At 39.0% G+C, this 24,493-nt stretch overlaps 1 protein-coding gene across 1 annotated transcript in view; it reads left to right on the top strand.

The window, feature by feature from the left end:
• The window catches only part of LOC102368100 (type I inositol 1,4,5-trisphosphate 5-phosphatase-like), a 95,335-nt gene extending 71,455 nt beyond the window's left edge, over positions 1–23,880 (top strand). Inside the window, exons 4-5 of the mRNA XM_006038830.2 lie at positions 22,785–22,880; positions 23,794–23,880. Of these exons, the coding sequence (XP_006038892.2) occupies positions 22,785–22,880; positions 23,794–23,880 (183 nt within the window). The remainder of the gene's footprint in view (positions 1–22,784; positions 22,881–23,793) is intronic.
• Positions 23,881–24,493: the final 613 nt, after the last annotated feature.

The following is a 24,493-nucleotide window of genomic DNA, read 5'->3' on the forward strand; positions in this document are numbered from 1 at the left end:
TTGCATGTGTTCCAGCCCCCTCTCCCCACTCCCCTAAGGAGCAATTGATTTGTTATTCTAGTCCCTTCCTATGGATTAGAAACTGATTATTTGACTGACTAAAATAGTTATTAATGGAGAATCATCAGGATGTTTGTAGTAGGGTTCTACAAGGTTTAGAAGTAGATTTAACATTTTCTTCAAACATCTGCTAGTAAATATAAAATCAGTGTTGATAAATTTGGAGGTGAGGCAAAAATAAGCAGAGTGGTACCTAATGGTGAGGACAGAGCAATCATGTAGAGTGCTCTGGGACCATAAAAAAATTGTTACAATCCAGCCACATGCAGAGTTAACCTCTTTAGGAACAAGCAATACAGGCATTGTCTACAGAATGGATGACTGTGTCCTGGAAAACAATGACTTTGGAAAAGATTTTAGGACATAGTGGACAACCAGTTCAACATGAAATCCTGCTGTGATACTATGACAAAAATGACTAATGGATCCTTGAATATATAAATGTGGACTTGTGAATAGGAGTAAGAAGATGATTCTTTCTGTGTGCAACATTGATATGCCAGAACACTGCATATAGATCTTATACGTGCTTTCTAAAAAACATGTCTTGGCATGGTGAAGGAAGGTGACTGTCTTGTACTGTTTGGGCCTCTCATCTGCAGCGTGAGTGAAGGGAACAATTGAAACTCTGACTTCTGGCCAGGGTTCTTTGGGCTGATGTGGGATATAGAGGCACTGGCTTCATGCCAGTGTTGAGATGAATAGAACATGGCACTGTTGTTAATGCTTAGTTGAATTATGCCCTGAAATGCCTGTCCCAAGGTTGGGGGGTGGGGGGGATACTGCATTGCTTCATAGTTTGATAAAGTTGCAGCCTCCACATTAAACTGCATTGGCAAGTGTGTCTCATTGCTTCTGTAAAATTCAAAGGCCAGAAGCTGAAGACAGACACATTCAGGGTACATACAGATATTTGTTAGTGGAAGCAGTTAGGAGAAAGTGTAATCGAGTTAAAAATGGCCACCCAATCTAAGGTAAGTTGGGATGCAGGAGGGGCTGGGAGGAGTTTGGGGGAGGCAGGCAAGGTCATGCGGGGGCGGGGTTGGAGGGCTGGTGGAGTCCACAAAAGGGCATGGATGTGCAGGTGACATCTGCAGGGGGATCAGAGAATTGGGTGTGGGGGTGGCAAGCAATATCCTCAGTACAGTTGCAGGGGGAAGGAGGGGCCATGGGAGAGACTGGGGAAATCACGGGGCTCATGCATGGGGTCCAGGGGGGGAATGGGGGGAATTCTTCCCTACCCTCTGGGACCAGGGTCTACTTTTAGTCCCCCAACACAACACCCCATCCCCAGACGAACATCTCGCCATGCCACTCACCCCTTCCCCCATCCCAAATGAGTTCCTCAGCTCCTGGCACTGATGAATACCAGTAAAACCAGCAGCAAGAGTGGCTTCTGGGATGGGACCCTGGGGGGTGGGGGGGAGGCAGCGTTCTGGCTGGTCCAACGGAGGGGGAGGGCATTGTCCATCGGGGTGTGAGGGAAAGGACCTGGGGCGCTAAAAATAACGTAGTGCCAGGAAGGGAGTAGGAAAGGCACAGTTCTAGGGCTGGGGCCAGCAGCTGGGTTTTCCCAGCCATGGGACTGCACTGGGAGCTGTACAAAAGTTCAGGACAGTTAGATCAATGTAAAAATGGCCAACCTGATCCAAGTTAGGTGTATGTCAGAGGTAGGGCAAACTTAGATTAGGTCAGCCATTTTTAGACTTATCTAACGGTCCTGAGCTTCTGTATGGTTTGCACTTAAATCCACCTAACTAGTGTAAGGTCTGCACCTGAGCAAAACTGAGATCAGATGGTCATTTTTAACACAATCTAACTTCCCCCCTGACTTCCCAGAATGTCTGTACCTAGCCTCAAATTAGAAATTAGGTACTTAATTTTAACAAGAAGGTGTTTAACTATGAAAGGAAGTGGTAGATTATGTGCGTCTACATGTCTTAAAATAAAAAAATGTATATTTTTCTGGAAAATGCACTTTAGCCAAATACTTGTTACTGGGCAGAGGTCTGGGGTGCAATCTCTTGTACCAAAAAATCAGATTATAAAAAATGACAGGTCCCTTCTGGCCTTAAAACACCATGACTATAAATTTGTTTAAATTTGATAAGCAGAAGATAGTGTCTTCTGTATGGCATGTATCTTTATTTTCCCAACAAGTCCTCACACTGGTGAGCATATTGCTGGGTTCAAGAAGTAAAGTGCTGATAAATAACAGTTAAACAATATAGGTCTATGCTCTACAGCAAATAATTAATGGCACTTTTAGTTTAGTTAGTCACCATATTTTCTAATGGAAATGATCAGTAGGTAAAATCAATGCAAATGTGCAGAGTTCATGTGAGGGCTACCATGAGCAGGCCTTAAGTTATGCACCCTCCTTTGTGCCAAATTTTTCAGGTTTTTTTCTGTAATGAATACATGTATTTTGTGCATTGGAGCATAGCATAGGCCCCTTTTGGATGGCAGACTTTTCAAGAGAGGAAGAGAGTTTTAATCACAAAAGCAGAAACTTCACTCAGAAAAGTGATTCTACACTTTGTTCCATTTGTAAATGGTGCATATCGCCTTTTGTGAAACAGAACCCAGGGTTTGATTCATGATAGCGCTTCATGGATTCTTTACTGCGGTCTTTTTCAGTTTGAAATAATGCAAGTGAAAAGGGAAGGAGATTTGAACATAATTTGTCCCAACAGCTAGTATAAGATCTTTCCCAAACAAGGCTCTCTAAGTACATTCTTCTTTGTTGAGATGTAAGCAGCTTTTAAAATAAGCGTTAGCTCCCATTTCAGAACTGCAGCAAGAGTTTCAATAAGTGAAGGTGCATCAGAAATAAGTGGTGGCTAGTTACCAAGAAACTAACAATGATTTTAATTTTTTCATGGGGACATCAGACCTGTAAACTAAACAGTGGATGGAAGAACTTTCTCCTCTTTCTGAAATGAACTTTTGAGTTCATTGAAAAAAAGAGAAATGCATCATTGAAATTCATGATGCCAGTTTGGTTTTCTTTGCTGAGATTTATCATTGAAAGCCATATTGCTTTCCCTAATCTTTTTTTTAAACTCTTCAATACATTGTTTTTAAGGTCCATTTCTTTTACAAGCCTCTCCTTTCAGCTTGCTCAGGAATCAGATCTTAGAAACATCTGTTTGTGGCTAAAATCAGGCTGGACCCGGCCTGTATCCTGCCTCGCTACTCCCTTTTTTGTTTCCACAGGCTATTGTTTCCGATTTCATGCTATCAGAGGGGCTGCATGTTTTCCTGCGTGAAGTTGTCAGAGAGATAAAAGCTCAGGAGCAGGGTCACATTTAGAGGGATGGGCATGAAAAATTGGTAAAATGTATCTCAAAGCCCACCCACAAGACTGTTAGCAGTTCAGAAATAGGGAACAGAATTTGTATTTTAAGTCTGTGCAAATTCCAAAGTGAAAAAAATAGTGTTAAAATATTATTTTACCTGGCAGAAATCTCTAAGGCAAGCTTCTGTTCAGTTTCCTTTTTTCCTATTTAAATCCAAAGCAGCCAGCTTGGAGTGTATTAGAAAGAAGATAATGTCATCTTTATTATGGTACTTATCAGTATCTTTTCAATGCAATAATGAAACAGCAAAAAAGTTTCAAGAAAGTGGAAGACCTCTCTCATTACTTTTTTTTGAAGATGGTAGAAAAGTTAGCACACAACATTAGTGCTAATAAGTGTGTTTATCCAGCACTGGTAAATTTGTATTAGGCCAGGTTCTCAAGATTACAATAAGAATGATGAGAATGGTAAAGGGCCAAATAGGAACAGTGCAGCTTAATTAACTTAATGGAATACATTTTCAGAGAAGGGAGCATGGTGCTATGCTTGTAACTCTGGTTACGGTTAACAATGCTGATGATATAGTTAACAAAAACATGAGCTGGGCACCAGTCCCCCTGTGCACCAATTTGAATGTTTATCCTTTTGTCTCTTTTGAATTCTATATATGGTACCTTAGTTTCAAAGGATTTTAAATTAATGCAGTTGAAAAAAACCCAACTAGCTGCAGCTGCAAAATGTGGCTCTCTTGGATAGATTTTAATAGGCTGTTCTTTTGCAACAACATCTTTAACAGAATGCTAGGAGGGTACCTTTATTTGTAAGAGGGTACCAGGCATGCCATTAGAAGTTCCCACTGTCCACTGATTAAATTTTAGCATAACTGAAACACCAGGAATGTTGCTTCACACTTCAGAGTAACTGTCTTTATTTAGGCAATGACTAGATGAAAAACAAGAAAATCCTTTCAAGTGGTAGCATATTCAGCATGTGATTAAATGAGACAGGAAGTGCTGCTTGAGGATCTAGTTATAAGTTTTATATGCGAGCTCAGGACAACCAAACAAATATGATATGGAACTCACATTTGTTTTTCATAGGAAACTGATGGGTTAGGAATACAGAGGAAGGCTTTATCTCCCTATCAGAATGCTTTGAAGCTAGCAGGATCATATAGATTGTATTGAGTAATCTAGCTTTGAGACTTTAAGAGGGTAAGGTTTTTTCATTTGCTTCTTTTCAAACAGTAAATCTTCACATTTTTGTTAGATGCAAAAAGGCTAAGATTGGCATTTAGTCTAATAAGCATGCTATTTAATTTGTTATAAAGCTGTTTTAGTTATAAAAATGCAAAATAATTTAAAAGAACAGAAAATCAGTATATAGACACTGTGTACTACTTTAACTAAGAAAAATAAATCTGTAAGCTGTCCTTAATGTAAAATTTGCTGAACTGAAAACCTATGTGCAAATTTTTCAGAGCTGAATATATTTGTGAATAGAAAGAAAAAAACCTGGCATATAATAAAACCTTGCAAAGCATTTAGCATTTGCAGTGGCAGTACTCTAGATGACACCCAATATGAGGCAATTAAGTAAATATCTTAATAATTATTATAAATATAGATATTGTTATGTCAAGAGGTCTCAAATAGTGTCCTGGGCTCCCTTGCAGAAGGCAACACACACTTACAGATGGCTGATATACCATGCTTTATACCAAAGCACATACGCCCTGTAGTACTGGGGCTTTTGCCTAAAGTCTTAAGCTAAGTACAGACATTGAAAAAGCCCAAGGCAGAATCAATCTAAATTATGCAGTTTTCTATAAGTGGCATAGTTTAAATCAGTAGCAAACAGAACACACACTCGCTCTTTATTGTGGGGAAGGGAGGGCAAAAATCTTAGATTGGGTTCTGCCATTTTTAAACCAGTCTGTATGCGCCAAACTTCTGTACTGTTATAAGAATAAACAGGTTTTGTGTGCTGAACTTCTGTTCTGTCACAGGTATAGACTGGTTTCTGATTACGTATACTAGTAAAAAATGAATGTCTCTACCTGGCCCTAGACTGTGTTACATTTTCATTGTCAGTTAGTAAAAACTACATATAGTTATATAGCAAAAGGTTGTCAATATGATGTTGATAACTACTTATGTGTCTTGTTTTTGGCCCCAAATTTGATAGGTACACAGTTTTACACATCGTGTGGAAACAGCAAAACATATGTGCCCTCATGCTGGGGGATGCCCTGGTGTAAGCAGTTGTCTTGCTGTATGTGTGCGCAAAATAGGCATGCAGTGTCACTACCAGTCTCAGGCCTTATGTGTTTGTTTAGTCATTTGTCCACCAGTAAACATAAATTAATTTCTCTCATGAAAACGAGAGGCACTTTAACTTCTGTTGTAAATATTCATTTATTTGGTGATGATTTTTTTCAGTTAATAACTTGCCTGCCTTGTCTGAGTGTGAATTCTTTGGGAAGCTGTAAAATTTCTATGCCAACAGGGGTGTTTTCTGGCATACCTGCCCATTTTTTCTGCAGGGAGGGTAGGGCAGCATTTGCTTTGGTTTGTTTTGTCTTAAAGGAAGAGAGTTAAAGGCTAGAGTAAAAATTAATGGCACATCTTAAAATCTTGTACAATATCTTCCTTTCTTCCCTGCTAAAAATGAGTGAAAAAGGCCTCTCTTGAGGAAATAAAGAAGAAGTTATTACAGCTTTCACTTCTTGTAGAGTATGAAAAAGCTTTCTGTATGTTAAACAGTCTTGTGGACATCTGGCATGATTGGTTTTAATCTGCTGACTAAAAAGTCCGGATTAAATCTTGCTTTACACCTCTTTGTGTTGCAGTCAGTAAAGTGACAGAGCTGCTCTGAAACAATGACACTACTTATTCCACCCAATATGCCATGTGGTAGATCGCCCCCTTTTTCAGCACCACTTCTCTGCAAAGACAATGAAGCATCTGGTGGGGTTTTCCTGTGTCCAAGATATTTTTGTCAGTAATTTCACTCAGCCGGTCTGCTGAGTTCTCCCTCGGTGCTACTTTTTGAGACAGGGTGTGCCAAACCCAGTGGCAAGAGGTCAAGAGGCCAAAGTGATGAATTTTTATGTGCCTGTTCCTTGTGTTTCTGCTCAGTCATGATTCTTTGCGCGCTGTGCTCCTTCTGAAAGGGAGCCACAGTGGGCAATTTGTCCTCCTGGTCTGGAGAGAATGGGGAGGCAGATGAGTTAAAATAGCATGTATGACTTCGAACAGAGAAGCACACAAATGTTTTCTTATGGTGAAACAGAATACTCCTGTCACTATTCAATACAAGAGGTACTTAGAGATTTGTAGCCTGTTGGCTTTCGATCAAGTGACAAATGAATCTAACAGCACTTAAAGATATAGAGTTTAGAGTAGCACTTCCCCAGCCAGTCCTCAGCTGTTAGCTTTAAAATTATGTTGCATTAACACATTTCAGGTTAGGTTATTTCCTTTATATATAAATGTGGTGTTTTTTCCCAGTTCTCTGTATATCCCCAATATGATCTGTTTGAGTCCTGTTTTGCATTTATATTTTCTAAGTTACAAAAATATGCTGTTTGGTTTCTTGTCCCATTTGGGCCCTGTGCCCTTTTCCTAAAAAGAACAGCATGGGAGGGAATGTTAATCCAGAAAGATTCATAGCAGTATTTGCACTGCATTTCTGATGCAACATTAAACTTCTGTCAGCAGTGATATGCAATACTCAGTATCACTGTATAAAAGGGATCTGCATTAACTGTTGGGCAAACCCCATGGGATCTCTGACCAGTGGTAGGAAGATAGCCTATCTCTGATAAGGTGTGGCTGGTTCAATGGCTGCCTTGCGATAGGCTCCCAGCCAATGACTGAGCCTTTTGACCTGTTTGTTGGAGGCCAGAGATCATGGAAGGATACCTAAGCACCATTAACAAATCCTTTATTCTCCTGTGGATTAAAGTCCTTTTAGACAGGGACTACAGCTATTTAAAGGAGGTGTGGATGAGGCAGTAGGAAAAGCATCCCATTTAATCTTTTCTTCTTTGTTCTCCTCCTTATCCCACAACTGCTTTTTTTCATGTTTTTGCTTCTCTCTGCTCCATGTAGTATTTTTTGTAAGCGTCTTCCATTAAGGTGGTGACAAAAAATCCATGTATTTATCTGTGAGGAGCAGTATAATGAAATCTACTGAACTCTGGGTTCCTGCCCTGTAGTGTAGCCCTAGGTGCTGTTCCAAATGTGTGAGTAACCGTAGTGCTTGGAAAAGAGGAACTCAACACTTTCTTGAATCTGATTTACCTTGCATAGCCAGCACCTACACAGACTACTCTAGCACCTTGTCTCAGTGCTGACCTTCAAACAGTTGTAGATCTATGGTTCTCAGCCACTCATACCAAGTTTTTTAGAGGCTTTATAGTGGTAACAGCTAGAATGATTGGCTGCATCCGGTTATTATGGAAGAGCAAGCTCATACTGTCTTTCTAAACTACTCAGACATCATTGGTAAGTTTTACTTGAATTAATAGGATGTTGGGTTCATAGTCTGTATTCTGCTTCAAAAACTGAATGAAAAATCAGATTTGGGGAAAGAGAGAGCAAGAGAAAGTCTAGTGCGAAATGATGAGGAGCTTGTGTAGCATGAAAAATAAATTCAGGGAGACTGAGTGAGGACAAGCAGAGAGAGTGAGAAAAAATATTAATGAAAAAGGGAAGGTCATGCATATAGCTTGTAAATTAGGGCACTCGTTATACCAGGCTCACTTTTGGGGAGAAGTTTTGCTTCCCTTAGATAGAAAAGCTTTCTTTGTTTTATTATGTATGTCTCTTGGAAAAAAATAGGTTTAAAGTAGATGGAAAATCTTAGTTTGCAAACAAAAATATTTCTTTGCACAACCACATATGTGAATAGTGCTTCTAAACTCCTAAATTGTACAAGTTCTCCAATTAGTTTTTCTGACTTGGACATCATTTCAAGCCAGGTACAAAAGCAGAAGGCTGTGTTCACTAATTGCTGGTACTCCATCTAGTCCTCCAAAGTCCACATATTTGTAACAGGCTCTTGGAAGAAAATTTTATCTTTTACCCATACTTTGTAAATAAATAAATACTTCAGCTGCAAGCGTGATAAATATGCATCTTTCACTGATAAAAATAAACGCTTATCTCTCTACCATGCAGAGAGAAAATATTGCTTTGGAATATGTAGAATATCCAAGCTAGAACCTGCATGAACATAGCAAACACTATCAATGGACATGAGTTATGAAGCTTGTTTAAGGGACAGAAAGTAAAACAGTTTGTTCTGATCTTGCCACGTGTCCAGAGTTGTTCACAAGACATTTCTTTTCAGTTTGTAGTGGTTGATCATTTAGCTTGGTGAAGCATTCCTGCTGATACTAATGGATTGGAAAATGTCATATCCTGCTGTTCATATGTCACTGGGATTAGCCTCACCCTTGAGGTGTTACTTGACATCTGAAGATGATGTAAATTTGTAATAAGATTAAAGTACTTAGGGCTGTACATGTAGAGATCTATGGCCAGGTAAGAGCTGTTTTTTAGTAGCACCATTAAATATATAGATGGATATTTAGCTTTCTTTTAATTCTCTTATATTAAGAGTAAAGATGAGCCCAAATAGCTCAAAAAGGTAGATGTGCCACATAATATAAAATAAGAGATTTATCTGGGATGGGATTCCATTGCAGGTAAAGGTTTTATTGGGAATAAATTGATCTCAAAACAGGGTTTTTTAATAGGTAAATTAATTACGTTTCTGCTAAATTATATTCTTCAGGGCACATTCTAGATTTGAAGAGAGACAGCATCTTGGCTGCCATGCTAAATATTAAAAAAATTGTCCTAGTTATTTATATATTTAATGAAAAACAAATTTTACTAATAAGAAGTAAAGTTTGCCACCTGTTGTGCTACTTCCTAGCTTCTCCTTAATTTTTTGCATTTTAAGTACAAATGCTGTGCTTTACAGTTTCTAAAGTTAGTTGGTAATATATTCCTCAGACTAATTGTCATCCCACAGCAGGAAAGTATTTCAACACAAACATATCGATTGCAACTGGAATGCTGTTCACTGTTCATATGGACTGCTAAAACCTTCTGTGAGGAGGGTTGGATTAGTAAATGTGGGAAGTTTATTTGGACCAGCTAACCCACAGGAACACAACTTCATTTTGGAGCTTTAGATATAAGAGCATCTTAATGTTGACTATATACATCATACTTTCCCTTTTCCAAGAATTTTGGAAACATTAACTAGTTAATTCTTTCACTGCCTTTTTGAGTGGCTGATGAAAGGGGTGGGAAAAGAGATGCAGTTATATATAATGTTCTCAAAGGAAAGAAGATGTGAGTTCTCAGGAAGAATTTATCAAGTTCTAGTTCCCTGTGCCATGCTGTAGACTGAAAGTTCATATTTTTATTGCATGATCCCCAAAATAATTGCAAAAACAGTACCTGTCTATTATATGGGATGGTGAAGTATACATTGTAGCATTCACTTAAGTGTCCTTAAAGCCAAATCCACTTATGTTGTAAGAAAACTTGATGACCCTGTTCTTCAAACTGTTACACATTTGAGACGTTCTCACTCACAGAATTGACCTCCTAAATGACCTCCTAAACAGCTACTAGATGCAAGGTAATCAGTATAATAGTTCATAGTTTCTTACATGAGAAAGGAAGGTGCAATTACATTAATGTTTTGGGGATAAGTACGGTCTCATGGAGCATTTATACGCATATCTTTTTGTCCCGCAATGTGCCGGAGATCTGCTGCTCTGCATGTGAGCTGACGCAAACTGCACTGCGCTGCGTGCAGTTGTATAAGTGGTGAAATGTGTGTCAGCACACAGAAAACGGTGGCGGTGCACTTTTGAACTAAAACACATAAAAGGTGTTTTAGTTCAAAAGCATGCTGCCACCATTGTCTCAGCACTGATGCGCATTCCAAAGCACCTGGCACTGTGGTGCTTGCATGTGTAAAAATGCCTTTGTTGATTCTACAAACTAACAAGGTAAAATAATTTGCTTAGAATTTTTAGAGAATAAACACGCTTTCAAATAGAAAGTATCCAGGTTGTAGCTATATTGGTTTAGAGGAAAAAGCAATTGAGACTCGTGGTAAAGGTGACATCTTTTATTAAAGCAGCTAGAATTTTGCAAAAAAAATTTTTTGCAAAAATCTATTTGGTCTAATAAAAGATATCACCTCTACCATGAGTCCTGATTCCTTTCAAATGGAAGACATTTTCCCAAGGACTTAAAGTCAAGGTTTTATAGCACATTATAATCTACCTGACTCCTCCATTCTTTCTGCACATGAAAAGTGAGACTGACCTTCCCTTTTGAGAGGCCTTGGTCTCCCAGTAATCAGCTTCTTTTTTTTCTTCTGCTAATTGTGTGTCTGCTACCCCTAGCAATTTCTCTCACCCCCTCTGGCAACTGTTTTTTTACTATGCTGTGCTTGGCTTATTCTTCTTCAGGTCTGACCAGAACATCTTGTACTCAAACGCTTGTCTAACTCTATCTCAACTATATATTTGGTCTAATAAAAGATTACCGCCCTAAGAAATCTTTCTCTTGCATATTTGAATGTTTCTAATTCCTGCACTCTGTTCCGTTGTTCAGTTATCAAGGAAAGCCACTCGTGGACATTTCTGAAGAAGGACTTTGTTTTCTTAATGAGTCCAGCCTTGATATTCAAAAGACCTAAAATAAAGTATTAAATGGGCAGCTGCAACTCTATCTGCAGTCCCATAAGCAGTGAGGTAGTAGAAGCAGAAGAATCATTATTCCAAAATTGAATGTTGTTGACATTTCAGAAAAGAAGAGTAATAGTTGTTATGGTTTGTATCTTGAAAATACAGCAGCTAATGTTCAATCTATAAGAATGGCAGTTTTCTTCTCCAAAATTGAAGAAGTCCATTGAAAATTTGGCCATGCTAAGTCTTAACAGTGAATGTTGTTTAGTGTGTTTCCCATTCAGCAAACTTAATATAGACAGAAAACAAATATGGCATGACAATGCTCACTTCAGTTTTTTTTATGTATTAACATTAATTAACTTAAGAGAAAGTGGTGGTGTCCGGTAGAGAACACACCCTCACTGTGACTATGTAGACATAGGGTGCTATACCTGACATTGCCCCGGATTCACTCCAGCAGCTTGTGCAAGACAGTCTGGTTTTCTGCGTCTCACTTTCTCTACTTGTTAAGTAGGCTAATGATATTCACCCTCATTTGTGAAGCACTTTCCAAGTATTGCATGTAAGGTGACATATTGAAGTGTTAAGGGACCAGCTAAAATAAAAACTGTTTTACATTCCTCTCACCTTGAGGTTCAAAGTAGCTAGTGTAATACTGACAGCACCCATATGAATTTTGTGGTCTGATTTCAAAACCATGCAAAACTAAAATTGATGTTTGAAAATTCAGAGCATATCTTGAGTTGGAGTGGAGTGAAGCGAGCATACTTACAAAGGGATTGAAAAAGGACAGAAAATTCAATTTATGCATCTTAGCTATGGTGCAATTACTGCATTAATTGCATCATAACTATAGCATGTGACGGGGCCTTGATCTGTAATATATGCACAGGGCTGTCCGGGGGGGGGGGGGGGGGTGGAGGCCCCACAGAGCCGGGCAGAGCGGCTGCGGCGACTCCATGCTACCGCCAGCTTTACATTGAGCTGCTCAGCACCCTCCCATCCTCCACCACCAAATCCACCACCTCCGGCAGCTCAGGACCCCCACTCCCCACCACCAAATCTGCCGCTGGCTTCCTCGCATCTGGGGGGGGGCCCCACACAGACTGATTTGCCCAGATCTCCACACCCTGCTTGGGTCACCTCTGTATATGCAGCACCTGTTTGAACCAGCCCAGCTATTGGAAGTTTAATATACTACAAGCTTGGCATTAGCTTTAAATTTGAAACATTTCAGAAAAATCAAAGACAGTAGCAGGTGGAAATGGAATCTTTGGTTCGGCAGCAGCAGCCACAGAGTATCCAAACTTACTGGAAAGTCCAAGTGCAGACTGGCAAAATGAATCAGAGGGGCAGCAACCTAATTGCTATGACCAAAAGTTTTTCCCCAGAATGGGGACACGGAGCATTTCAGCCAGTTTGAAACGTACTAACAAAGAAGACCTGCAGCAAGGACTTATGGGTCCAAGAGAAGGAAAACAAAGTGGAAATCAGCTACCTGGATGTGGAGTTGGGCCAGTCAGGGGACTTGAGTTAGAGCAACAGTTTAAGAATTTTCAATCTCATTTATGGCTCAGGAAGGCCCAGAATACAGACATCGCATTATCACATCCCCAGTAATTCAAAAATCCACATCTCTAGTGGGAAAACTTTGTGAAAGTCCTCACAGCCCAAATGAGAGGCTAGGAAGATAGGAGTTTCTAACAGACGACTCTGTTGCAGCTGGAAAAAAAAAAAAGACTGAATTATCTAGATCTGTTCATAGTCCTTTTTATACTATTTGGAGGCAGCCAGCCATCTGAGCTAGCCAGGGCATGCTGAGATAAAAAAGAGAAGGAAAGAAGAAACTCTACCTAAATTGGTAGAGGATGTGTGGAATTGTGTGTTCCAAACATATTGAGATGCCAATGAGACCTCCTAGGATTCACTGGGGATGTACCACGTTACACTTGCTCAGTTGGGCTTGGACTTGCAAATCAAGATGAATGAAATAAGGCTGAAAGATCCTTCATGGAATTTACAATAAAATGTTAATCTTCCCTGGCACTGGTGGACCAGCAAAGGAAGCAGGCAGTACAAAGGAAGATGAGACTGATCACCATGAGCTCTGTTTGATATGACAGAACATGCATGATGGAAAAAGGGATTCTACTCTGATTTGTGACATTTTTTAATAGTTAGGAAAAAATAATATATTTGGATGGTGAAACAAGGGAAACTGAAAATAATTCAAAAATTGAGAAGTAATTCAGTTTCAGGCTAGTACTGAAAAAAATGGCCACGTGGAAAAAGATTGCTACAGCTACAAGGTTGGCAGAATAGTGTTAAACAGTCTAGTGAAAAATCCCCAGTTTGGGAAAGAGGGATGGGGAGGGACATCCGGATGAAGGGACAAGCCTTTACAAGGAGCAGTTTTTCATGATGTTTTTGTGGATCTGTGAGTTTGGCTATTGAACATATAATATGATCTGCCTAGTAGAAACAGTCCAAAGAATCAGTTAGACCTCACATGCAAAAATGGTTAAAAGAAAGGATTAGAATTGGGATCCAAAACTAAATCACCCAACTGGTCTCATATGGTGACAGTGGGTGCATCTACATGAGACACTCTGCATTAGCCTCATAATGCTGCACAGTAGTGTGTCATGGGAAGAACCATGTTAATAGTCTACTGCACAGTGTTATTAAGCTAATGTGCAATAAGCATCACTAAAACATGTGTGCCAGCGCTACTGTGCAGTAAATCTAGGTGCTGCACATTTAGTTGGTACTTATTAATAAAGTACTAAATTAAATGCACAGTATTTAAGGCGCATTAATGAATGTGTAGACATGCCCACTGAGTGAGATATGTATACAGATTGAAAGATTGGAGAAGTTCAGGTTGAGAACTAAAGTTGAGGAATTTGAGCATGAAGTCTTGATAGCTAAGATTGTGGATGCTGCATAGGTAATAATCCATTTGGATGTCAGTATAGCTTGGAGCTATATAATAAATGCCAGGAAAAGCAACTCTTAGGCTATTGAAAGATGTGGCTCAGGTGGAAATAAAATATTTATGGACACTGGTTAGCAGTAAACAAGTGGTCCTGTGAACAGGGGCAGAAACCATAATAGAAGTCTGCATTTTGTATGAGCTTTCCACCACAGATGGGATGGGTTTGAAACCTGTTTTGAGAGGCAGGACCTCAGAAGAACCTGAACTGCAAAGCTCCTGAGGATCTGAAGTAAAAGTATATCTCTACTAGATTCCTCACTATATCTGATAAGCAGCAAATAAAAAAAAGAACCACCACTATGAAACTTAAGCCTGTGGACCTGGTAATGCGAGTGCAGAAGAAAGTTACAAAGGAGGAAGAGTTTATAGTGGGTCATTCCAATATGATGCTGTACCTTTCAGCAAATAACTACAAAACAGTCTAAGAGACTTTTCAGTGAACAATGAGTTGTTTTCCTGATCCAACAAAGATACAAATTATATTTGTATATCAAGATTTAAACCAGTCTTTGAGCTTCCTTCACAGTATTAGTTAAGAAAAATGATGATAGCCCCAAGTTCTGTCCAGATTGTAGAATACTAAATATAGTTCACTTTAATAGATGCTCCTGATTTGTCCACTTCAAATCCAAAATGTTTCAGAGTGCTTGTGAGATTTCATTTTCTTTGTCTGAGGTTTGAATTCATATGTGCCCAGACATATGCATTTTTTGCAGAATATTTTTTAATTGAAGTATGTATAGGCTTGTCCAGGGTAACAGTGTTTGGATTTCAAGATGATCGTGGAAAAAACTAAGAGTTGGAGGATATATGAACTGGACTGAAACTGGAGAGCATAACCGCTGTCCTTTGTTTAACATAGTAGCAAAGAGCCACTAAGCTTTTTTAATGAATCTGATAGGAGAAATAGATTGCTGCCTCTACCAAAATATAAAACCATGTGCAAGGCACATGTAGGTGGATGGGCTTTGCTGGCTGCTATTTTGTAGTGATTTGTCAAGCTGAGAGAGAAATAGCAAAAAAGCCAGAAAAGATGAGAGAGCATGGCAGCCAGACACTACTTGAACACACAGTGGACAGGGCTGGACACAGGCATGGGCAAACTGGGTGGCTGCTAGGGCCTGGACAGAAAGGAGGCCCCAAAATAGTAATTTTTAAATTTTTATTATTGTTATCTCTGGCAAAGCGGGGCCTGATACTAGAAGTTTGCCCAGGGCCTCCAGGAGTCTAGGTATGCTGCTGATAGTGGATTATTGAAAAGCCAAAAGAGAGAAAATCTCAAGCTGAGCTTTGACTGAAAGGGTTTTAGGACTATTGGTAAAGAAAGTGTCTCCTGTTTGATGCTTCCATGTTCAGGGAAACAGGAGTTTGTAGATTTCTTTTTAAATAAATAGCATTGAAGAAACACTAGACTCTCTCACCAAAATCTCCTAACAGAAAAAACCTGCAGCAGTTCAACCTGGCTAACTAAGCAAAAAGAGTAACCGTATCTTACTATGCTGCTGCAAAGGTGTGCTGAGAGAGAAGAGTCTCGAAGGAAAAAAGCTACACACAGAATATGATATCTACCACCCTTCCGCCCATCTATGTTGCTTTTGAGTATGGCTTATAAAGCATGTAGTGTTTTCAGCCTCATTGAAGAGGGTGATAATTTTATTGAATTGTCCTGTATTCAGTTATAGTCAGGGGTTTTCTTCTAAATCCTCATTTCAACTGCATTAGTAAGATTAGTTTAGTTACCTCTTTTTTTTTTTTTCAACTGGAGTTCATACATCAGAGCTGTCTTTAATGCCACAAATAGTTACTATGACCGTATGAAGTGTTTTCCATTAATAACTCTCCACCCTTGCCCTCACACCAATCTCCTTACCATGTTGCTTGGCTCATATCACAATGCACACTTGAAATTTAATTAACAAAACAAATCCTTGGAAAGAAGAAGACAGGTGCCAGTCACTTTGTTGCTATGTCCTTTCTTACGCTCCCTTTTGTCTGTACTGTGCTTTATTCATTGTTAGTTCATTGGTAGCAAGACCTTGTCTTCTTATTTGTCTGGGAAGAATCAAGCACTTTAATGTTGTGTGAATAGTAATATTAAATCGTTCTTATGAAAAACAAGTTTGAAGACATTTATTTGAGTATGGAGGAAAAAAGATGTTCTTGTAGATGCACAGCCCAGAAGCAGCCATGTCATCTCACTTGAAGGAATGGGGAGCTCCATACAAGGAAATAGAGAGTAGGACTGTAGAGCCATGCTTCAGGAACAAGCAAGTCCTTTCAGCAGACCAGTTACATTTCTGCAACTTAAACTTGAAAGAGTATTTTTAATATCAGAGCTATTGCCGCAGACATATACTGCTCAGATAAGTGTTTTAAATCTAAATTAAACCTTTGCAAACTAAAGAACTCCAAATGGAGACCAAGGTACTGTGGTAGAGCCTGTGAGGCCCTACAACCCTTCTCAGGAAGTCTTTAGGTTGGAATGGTGCAGGTTTGAATTAAAACACTGAGATACATTTCATACAATGGTAGAAGCAGTAACATAGTGTAGCATGCACTTATTGTCAGAAGATGTACAGAAGGAGTATAAATGATATAAGAAGAGAACAGAAAATGATGGAACAGACCAGGCAGTCAACAGGGTGATGTAAAATACATCAAACTGTTACTTTAGCTTATGGTAGTGAACAATTCTGGGTCCAGACACATCAGTGGGTGTTGCACCTGCTAATAGTTATCTGAATTTGATCCCTACAGTCTATTAGCATAACAGTGTTTTTTAACATTGACTAAAATCCAAATCTCTGCAAGTTCAACTATTTTGGCGCTTACACCCATGTGTATTAGTTTTCTGTTGAGCCATCATTTATGTCAGTGCTAAATTTTGGCCCCTACTAGAAAATTGATTTCACTTCCCTTGACTATTGAGAACCAAGTCACTTCTCTAAGTTGCTCTAACTATTTCTGTTCCTTCTTTTCCACTGAGGTTTAGCCTGAATGAATTTTTCCCCCTCCCCTCTGGCAAAAAAAACTGGTGTTTGCATATGATTTCATTGCCTGGTATTGGGGATTTTAGCTCTTCAGCCATCTGACCGAATAGCCCTGCACTAAAACAGAAATATCTATGTACAAAAGTACATGTACAAAAATATTAAACACAGAAACACTAATTAACATTGGCTAGAATGTGTCCTATTCATTGGTGTTACAACAAAAAGGCTGACGTTCTCAAGCTCTCAGGATCTGAACATGATTACTCTCACAACTGAGTGCAGTTAAGTTACTCTTGATTTACGCCAATTTAAATGAAAAAGAGAATAGGCCCCTTCAAGATCAAGAACAGCCTGAACAAGACAGATGTTTCTGTTACTTCCAAAGTAGCAAATCTAAGTCTTAGATTGTTTCAAATGCAGTTTGCCTCCTAACGATAATAAAAAAGCATTTGGTTTTTCTGATTCAATAAGTGTCAGGCAAATTTTTTTCAAGGACTGTTTCAGGACAAGTGGCTAAAAGTATTTGCTTTTCATAATTGAGATGAGCTATGTATTTCTCTTATAGCCTGTCAAAATGCACAAAAGATTAATCTATTATCCTAAATGATGTTTTGGTTAGTGCTGTGTTCAAGATAGTGCATGATTTCAGTTGATTGGGAATCTCAGCCCTTTTTACTGTCTGTCCTTCTGCATCTGGCTTGCTATAAAAGGAAGCAGCTTTGATAAACCCATGAAAGTTTCTGAAAAAATCACTTTTCCTCATGCACTAGGAATCTGGGGCTAAGTACAGGCATTACCTTAATGTGCTTTAAAGGCTAGGTACAGACATTACCTTAATGTGCTTTAAAGCCATAACAGAACAGATGTTCACAGCACTTAAAGTGCTTTAGAAATAGTGGATCCTGCTCTAAGTTAACCCTCGATGTGGTATTAGACTAAAGCGTTTTAGGTTAGAGTGCTTTTTTGAATGTCTGTACCATCGTGCTTCAATGTAGATTGCATTCAGCTACCATCCCAGGGGCCCATCGCTGGGTAGTTTGCTAGCCTCAGCTGGTGCTCATCTTCTCTGGGCGAGCAACTGGGCCCAGCCCTTCCCCTGGGTTGTCACAGAGAAGAGAGAAAAGGCTCTGTCTCCTCTCCACACAGCTGGGTTGGGGAGGTAGGGCGGGAACAGAGCCTCTCTGCCATGCAGATCCGCCCTCCCAAGCTTGCAGGCTTGGGTCTTGGTGGGGGCTGGGCCAGGTCCACATGGCAGAGAGGTTTTGTTTCCTCTTCCCCAGCCCTAGTTCCCAACACAGTGAAAAGCCAGGCTGGGCTGGGCAGCCCTGTGCTGCAGCTTCTGGCTGCAGCTGTCAAGAGGCTGGGGTGGGAAGGGGACACCCCCCGCCCCCCATACCCACTGCTGTGCAGACCTTGCCTAGGCCCCCTGAGAACCCAGTCAACAAGCTGTGGGGGTGACCCTCATGGTGGAGGTGCTCCATTCACCCACTTTCCTCCCCCTAGCTGCTGCTGACAGCTGGTGGGGGGAGAGGGGCCCCTCCTGCTGGCCTTGGCCACTATAGGCAGGTACTGACCCCCTCCCACCGAATGGCGAATGTCTGTTTGATTCATTCGCACTCTAACTCATAGCATTCTAAGTAAAGTGTGATAGACTTCTTCTGTCGGGGGCTTTTTGAACATCTATACCTGAGTTACAAGTATTGCTGGAACTTTTTCATTATAAAGAGGCACTTATGTGTTCCAACTATTTATTTTGCATAGAATTAAAAAGCTATAACAGTTTCCTAAGATTAGTTAGTTCACCTGGGCAAAACAATACACATTTTAGACTATATAGTCAGAAACAATAGGAAAGTTTGAATTCGTATGTGCCCAGATATATATGCATTTTTTGCAGAATCTTTTTAATTGAAGTATGTATAAGCATGCAGTAAAATACATCAGATATCAGGATTTGATACAAAACTCTGGAAGGTCTCTAGCAAGTAGTTATGAAAAAGAAAACTCATTTTTCAGCAGAGATGTACTAATGAAAAAGAAAAAAAAAATTACTGGTTTAAGGTATTTTCTTTACATGTAATGAATGGCTGCCATGTTTCAGTATACCTAAATGTCTTTTTTTTTGATAGTTAAAAGTGGAGTAGTATTCAGTATTGCAGAATACTGTAAAATATTTTAGTACCTTACATACAAAGCAAAACAGAAGAATTTCAAAGGTTGCATTTGCCCTGGAAATCAAAGTAGATTTGTCTCTCAGGGGCAGAAGAGCAGTGAATATAGAGGCAAGTAACTCTTACAAAAATTTTAATTTATCATTACCAAAACTTGCATTCATAACTTTTTACAGTAATACAATTTAGTAAGCTCTGAGTAAATGGACTTATATCGGAAAAGTGATGACTTTGTTTACAACTCACCATAAAGGGTTTTCATGTGTATTTTTAAATTAAATTACTGTGACATTCTTAGAAGTTTACTTATGTGGATAATCCAAGTAAAAATTAGAGTAATAGATAGCTGAAGAGTGAAAATTGAGCAGCAGCTCTTACTGCAAATATTGTAGCAATATTTTATTTGCAAAAACAATCCCTCGATGCCTTAGTTAAAAAGAAAACTTGGTAGAAGTTTCTGATATTTGGTTTACCATCATCTAGCTTCATAAAAAAAGATGCATTTGAAGGAACCTTAAATATTGAAAAGAGCAGCATGTTTTCCTAGCATTTTGGGTTTTTTTTCTTTCTAACAACAAAATCCCTTCATCAGTAGACTAGCCTAAAAAGCACATGTTCCCGAAAGTTTTCTGCTTGGGTGACTACGACTTTGTAGAAATTGAAAGGAGGGAGAAAAAAGGAATGCTTCAGCTTGTATAAGAAATGAACCTTTGCCCAATCACTTTTTGTTTGTGAATAAGGTAACATTTTTGTGTGTGTGAAATTTGAAAGCAATAAGGTATGTGGGTCCTTTCTCTTTATTGGTTCTCAAGAGTCGATCAGATTTTTTTTCTTTTAGAGCAGGCCTGAAGTTGTGAGATAAAGCAGCTCAGAAAAAAAAATGTTCTCAAGCAGATGCCTTTAAGAGACAGAAATCATGAATTTCTTGAATTGTGACCACTCTGGGGGTAGCTACAATGACTTTTTGACAGTGACAGTAACTCTGCCTTGTTTTTTCGAGCCCTTCTTTGGCCCATTCACTCCGGAAAGCTGCTTAAGCGCACTTAAGCGCATTAGCATTTGGATGCTAGGGGACCATATTGACCCTCATTTGGAAAGTTTAAATGAGTGAAAGATGGAGCGATTTGTTAGGGCTTTAGAAACCAGCTTTAGAGAGCGGCGGGTTTTCCGCTTCGGTTTGTTCGGGTGCTTGTTCTAATCTGGTGCGCTGTTTAAAGGCGACCAGACTGATTTGTGACACATGAGTCCAAAGGGCTATTTTTTTGGGCTTGACCCGATTAGCTAATCTGTGCTTTGAATTTCAATAGCTGGTATCAGAGGGAGTGCACTTTGGGAATGGCTCGCTGGTGGATTACCTCATTGGTAACTGCATACAGACACAGATGGCAAAATGTTAATTACTTGTCAAAAGAGACAAAATGGGATCCAAGGTAAATTGTGGTGGTGTGTGGAAAAAGTGATTAGGTCTATGTTAAAAAATAAAACAAAATCAAAACTGCAGCTCCCCCAAGGGCTTGGCGTGCCACTCCTTCTCCCTCCTCCTAACATGACCTTTACTAGTTTATTTTAACATCTTCCCTATGTTCTCCCAGAGCTTGATCTCTTGAACAAAATTGTCCTGGAATATTTGAAAATACAAGCGCCATTTTCCAAGGGTGCCCTGTGTTCATGCAAGTTTTCTCCCCTTGTAAGAAATATGTATTCAAATATTCCAATAACAATACTTGCACCATTGTAAATGGTAGTGGTGCCAGATTTTGCATTATGTTGCTGTTGTCAGGCATTTATAATTTAGGTGTGGCATTAGGTTCAGGGTAGAAAATCTAGCATCCAGAGGAAGAAGACCAAGAGGAAAAAATCAGTTAGCCCTTTTTTAATTCATAGAATTGAAGGAAAAAAACCCTGAGCAGGTGCATTTTATAAAGTGAATCCTTCTCTGGACTGCTCATAATCTAGCATTGCTAGTTTCAGCTGAGAACTAGAATCCTTGGGTATGAAAATGATTTTTTTCCATTGGCAAGTCTATTTGTTTAGATGCTCAGCAATATAATAACTGCATATAAATAAAATAAAATAAGCAAACAAACTGAGCCCTATTTTCCTCTCTGCCACTGACTTTCCAGGTGCCAGTAGATAAAATGAAAAAAGCTAAATTCTGTTCTGGTACTGAAGAAATCCAATTTACTTCAAATTCCAATGTAGCTTACGCAAATGTTATGTCTACGTGATGTTTTCCCTTCAGTTTTCCCATCTGTAAGTAGGGATAATGATACATTCATAACTTATAACTCTGTAACAATACAGATCAGTTCTCTAAGGTTCATAAAATGCTTTGGGATTCTCAACTATCATAGAAACATTAAATGTATATTTTATAATGAAACATTATGCAAAACCAAAATATATTTTCTACCCAATATGAAAAAGTATACACAGATACAAATAAATAACCACTTCCCTTATTCATAATTTAATGTTGGTCTTTACCACTGTTCAGTTGGGAGACACTAGTAAAATAAACCTCTATTCAGGAAAAAAATCCCTACTAACTCTCCTAATTTTCTCCTGCACCTTGGCCCTGATTCAGCAATATATTCCCACTTATCAGATCACCTAAGCATGCATTTAACTCTAATATGACTTAAGCATATGCTTAAGTGCTTCAGGAAAACCTCAAGTCCATCTCTAGTGGTATGCAACAGATTCTAAAGTTAATTCTTCCAAATGTAGCTATAGTCTTAAAATTGGACCTCCATACGGATAAAAGATAAATCAGGGGCAAGACTCACACTCCACCTGGCTTACCTGTGAGCCTAGATCAGATGCAGTACCTTTTAGCCAGAAGAGATGTCCCTCCCCAAAAAACAAGAGGTACAGTGCTATTAAGAAGGGTGGTCACACAGACCTTTGCTGCTCAGATAACCTGAACTTCCACTGGCAAGTATAATGTTATAAAAGGATTGTGTTTGTTTTGTAAATTGAATTAATGTTTGGATAGGAAACTCAGATGAATTTGCAAACAAGAGCTAAGCCTTTACAGTTGGCTGGCAGAGCTTCCTTCCATTGTCCATGTCATGTTCTGTCAGGGTGGGGTGGTACCTTAGAGACTCACTGGTTCACAGAGGCAAAAGCTTTTGTAGCTCACAGTGTACTGCATCAGAGCTATGAATGGAATTGAAGAAAGCAGTGGTTCTAAATAGAAGGAGATTTAAATACAAAGGATAAGAGGAGGGGCAAAGAAGGGTAATGTGAACCAGTAAGGTCTGGAAGCCAGTAGCTCCAGGGAGTGGCCGTACGGTCATGCATAATGCAAACGGATGCTATGCTATCATGCTTTTAAATTCAGTATCTACTATAATGAGTTAAGGAGTGCTTGGTTTACTATGAAATTTCTGCAGCAAAAACACTATCAAATTGGCACTGGATTATACACTTGATGTGCAATGACTGAGAAAGTTGCATGAAAAGGGAACTTACCTTCCATTTAAACAGTCTTTCCTGTTTGTGTGTCTCTTTTTTTTTAATTAGACACTTTGTGCAAAAGCTACAATGCAGACTATCCGAGCAGCTGACACAAATGAAGTAGTCAAGCTAATATTTCGTGAATCTGATAATGACCGAAAGGTATGTAACCTAATACAGTTCGTGTCATAGAAGTGAATGCAGACATTGTTGGATATCCACTATTTAGACTAACAAACGCCAAAGACAAAATTTGACTCTGGCTGCAATTCCTGAAAGTCACTAGAATAACATCAAAGATGAATTTTTGACCCCAGATATAGAGTTGACCATATGTCCCATTTTCACTGTAAAAGTCCTGTTTTAAATGCCTGTCTCAAGCATCAGAAGAGGTTTCTGAAAATGTGACCAAAGCATTCATTTGAAGACACTGACAAGATGCCTTAGGTGTGCATGTCCCCTGACCAGCAGCACACTCCCCACACACCCCTGCTCAGCCAGCATGCTCCGCTGGAACTGGAGTCAGAAACATCTAAGCATGTGGAGGTGGAGGTGTGGAGGTGGAGGGAGAGGTCCTGTTTTGAGATACTGTCAAAACAGGCATAAAAAAACAGGTATCAAAAAATATATCACATACATATCAAAAGAACAGATATCAGGAAATATATGGTCACCATATACAAAGGTTTAATCATAAAATGTGAGGAGTTAAGTTATCATCTGACCCTGTATGAAAGAAGAACCCCTTTGAGGAATGAAGTAGTATTTAATGAAACTCAGGATTTGGTTGGATATAGTCTTGTCTGATGTGCACAGAAAGCTTTCCAAGTGAAAACTAGGCATCATTTAGAGGTAAATATAGACTTCTACTCTGTGTAACATTACTATTTCAGTCTTGTTAAGTGATTGCCAGTTAACCAAATGAACTTTTTTGATGGAGTTCTTAGAGACCTAGGAATTGTACTGTAGATTTAAAAGGTTGAAGTTATATAGCTAAGGAAGACTGTCACCAGCTGAAATGTATGGACCACTTGGGGCAGAAATTCTCTACCTTTTTTCTGCTTTATTTTCTCAGGTTATGCTACAATTAGAAAAGAAGCTTTTTGACTACTTTAATCAAGATGTTTTTAGGGATAACAATGGCACTGCGGTAAGTTTATGATTCTACAGTAATTAAAAATAAATTAGATTAAATGTAAAGATATACAGTGCACCTCTATCCATCCTTTTGTCCTTCTGAATGCTTCTGTGCACAAAATGGGAGACAAAATGTATCTAGAATTTAAGAATAATATAATAACCCTTTGGTTTTGTTCCTCTTTTGGAAGAAAAAATCTCTTTTGTATGATGATTTCTAAATTGAGTGACCTCTAACTGTGGCATCTGCTCTATGTTGTGTTCAGTTTTGCATGGAAAGAATTTTAAATTTGTATTTAAAACATGTTTAACAAAGTTTGTGTTTCTTTCTCTATCATCTTTGCTCTCTTTCTTCATGTAGCCTCTTTATTTATTTTTTACCCTTCATTGTGCAACATTAAAAGACATAAATTTAAAGAAAAGGTGAACTATTATCAAAATTCCTATCCCTTTGTATTGCACAAAGAATACTGAAGAAGAGTCAGAAATAGAAATGGAGAGATTCTAACTAGTGTGATTATCTGTCTTTGGCTGCTGACAGATGTTAAATTATAGGCATAATGGGGTCTGATGCAGAATCCCAATGTTCTTACTTCCTGCCATGCCACATGTACCTGGCAGGAGGCATGATTATGAAA

This window comes from Alligator sinensis, unplaced genomic scaffold (genome assembly GCF_000455745.1).
Source record: "Alligator sinensis unplaced genomic scaffold, ASM45574v1 scaffold1425_1, whole genome shotgun sequence".
Classification (NCBI taxonomy): Eukaryota; Metazoa; Chordata; order Crocodylia; family Alligatoridae; genus Alligator; species Alligator sinensis.